The 1,573-nt window shown below is 34.7% G+C and overlaps 1 protein-coding gene across 1 annotated transcript in view; it reads left to right on the top strand.

Annotated features, from left to right (window-relative positions):
• NISCH (nischarin) overlaps positions 1 to 1,573 on the top strand; it is an 86,782-nt gene that overhangs the window by 5,351 nt on the left and 79,858 nt on the right. Inside the window, exon 2 of the mRNA XM_019504632.1 lies at positions 1,201 to 1,284. Within this exon, the coding sequence (XP_019360177.1) occupies positions 1,201 to 1,284 (84 nt within the window). The remainder of the gene's footprint in view (positions 1 to 1,200; positions 1,285 to 1,573) is intronic.

The raw sequence follows: 1,573 nt of genomic DNA, 5'->3' as shown, positions 1-1,573 counted from the left end.
AGGGAAGGGGGATGTAGCAGCGCAGGTAAAAGTGGAGCGGTACCTGAGGAGTCAGATGTCCAGCAGGTTGTAGTGTGTCACAATTCCAATGTCTGTATTGAGTCCATGAGTCTCTGTACCTAGGAGGTTGATGAAGTACTTCTCTTACTTTGTTTCCCTGCGGGCAAGCCCAGCTTGCTTCAGCTTTGAAACTTGAAACGTTTCGAAACTTTTGAAATGTTTCAGTTGCCCTCGTTTTGTTTCGAGGCTGTTTGGAAGGCCTTCGTTTCGTTCGATTTTGCTGTTTTGATCTCGAAATGAGTTGAACCAGCGTCAAAATGAAACAGCTGGCAAAATTTTGTACAGCCTTAATTTCCAATGGAACTTCATAGTGTTAAGAACATTCTCACTGATTGTGGTCTTTCAGAGTTCTTTACAACAGAAGAATTGCTCCACTCTTTTACTGTAGTGAAAAAAACAAACTAAAATGAAGAGCTGCATTTTTGAGGGGTTCCTTGAGTTTAAAAAGTGGAGAATCACTGTTTTAAATCACATTTAACATAAACATGCCATTGTTAATACAAGATCATTTTATGTTGTTACATTAACATTGCATAGTAATATATTTTTTAAAATTAATACTTCCCAAATACCTTATTTTGCTCTAGAGTGAATTTGATTTAAATCAAATCAATTTAAATCATTATTTAAATCCCTGGTCAGGAAGCCTCAATTTAATCATTGTTTCCTACAAAAAGTACATTCTTGTTGTTTGATATCCTTTATTCATTTAACTTCTTGAAACTTTGCACTTTTAGAGACAGGTAAGGACTTGACTCTGTGTACATAAACTTGCAGAGAGACGACAGGACTGATGGGTAGATAATCAGGTCTGTTATCTCTCATCTCTATATACTGCTGTTAACAAGGATGTTGTCTCTGGAGAAACAAATCCACAATTTGAGAACTGGAACTGAACATCACAGTGTTGAATATATTGTCTCAAACTGTATATAAATAGAAGTTATAATATCTATTCTGTGATGATATATTTGAGCTTTAACATATTTTAAATTAAAACTATATATAGGTTTACTTTTAAAAAAAAGCATCTTAGCAAAAATGAATATATCAAGAAAATCTGTTTAAAACATATGACTTTTTTTAATTGAAAAAATAATTGATTTTTACCCACCCTGCTTTGCTTTTTGTTTTCTTTAGGTATATATTATTCAAGTCAGTGTTGGAAGTCATCAGTGGACAGTGAAACATCGTTACAGTGACTTCCATGACCTACATGAAAAGGTAAAGATCATTAAAAGATAATGATCTTGTCTTTGAGCTCTCGCAATACATCTTGAATAGCTTGTCAGGCTATGCTTTGTGGAACAAAATTGCTGAAGCTGCTTCCTTTCCTCCCTCTTTAAAAAAAAACAAAACAAAAAAATTACTGTTTGGGCTTTGCCATATAGTTCTAGTGAAAGTGACAGGGTAGAATGCCCTGAAAATTATTATTGTCTCTGCCTGGGCAATATAATAGGCCACATTGCATTCCACTCTTAGATGGACTGTCTCTGCTGGTGTTTTTCAGACT

The sequence above is a fragment of the Gavialis gangeticus genome, unplaced genomic scaffold, assembly GCF_001723915.1.
Source record: "Gavialis gangeticus isolate Ggan-Ray unplaced genomic scaffold, GavGan_comp1, whole genome shotgun sequence".
In the NCBI taxonomy this organism is placed as follows: Eukaryota; Metazoa; Chordata; order Crocodylia; family Gavialidae; genus Gavialis; species Gavialis gangeticus.
Note: the sequence above shows the minus strand (reverse complement) of the source record. Positions and strands in the feature narration are given on the sequence as shown.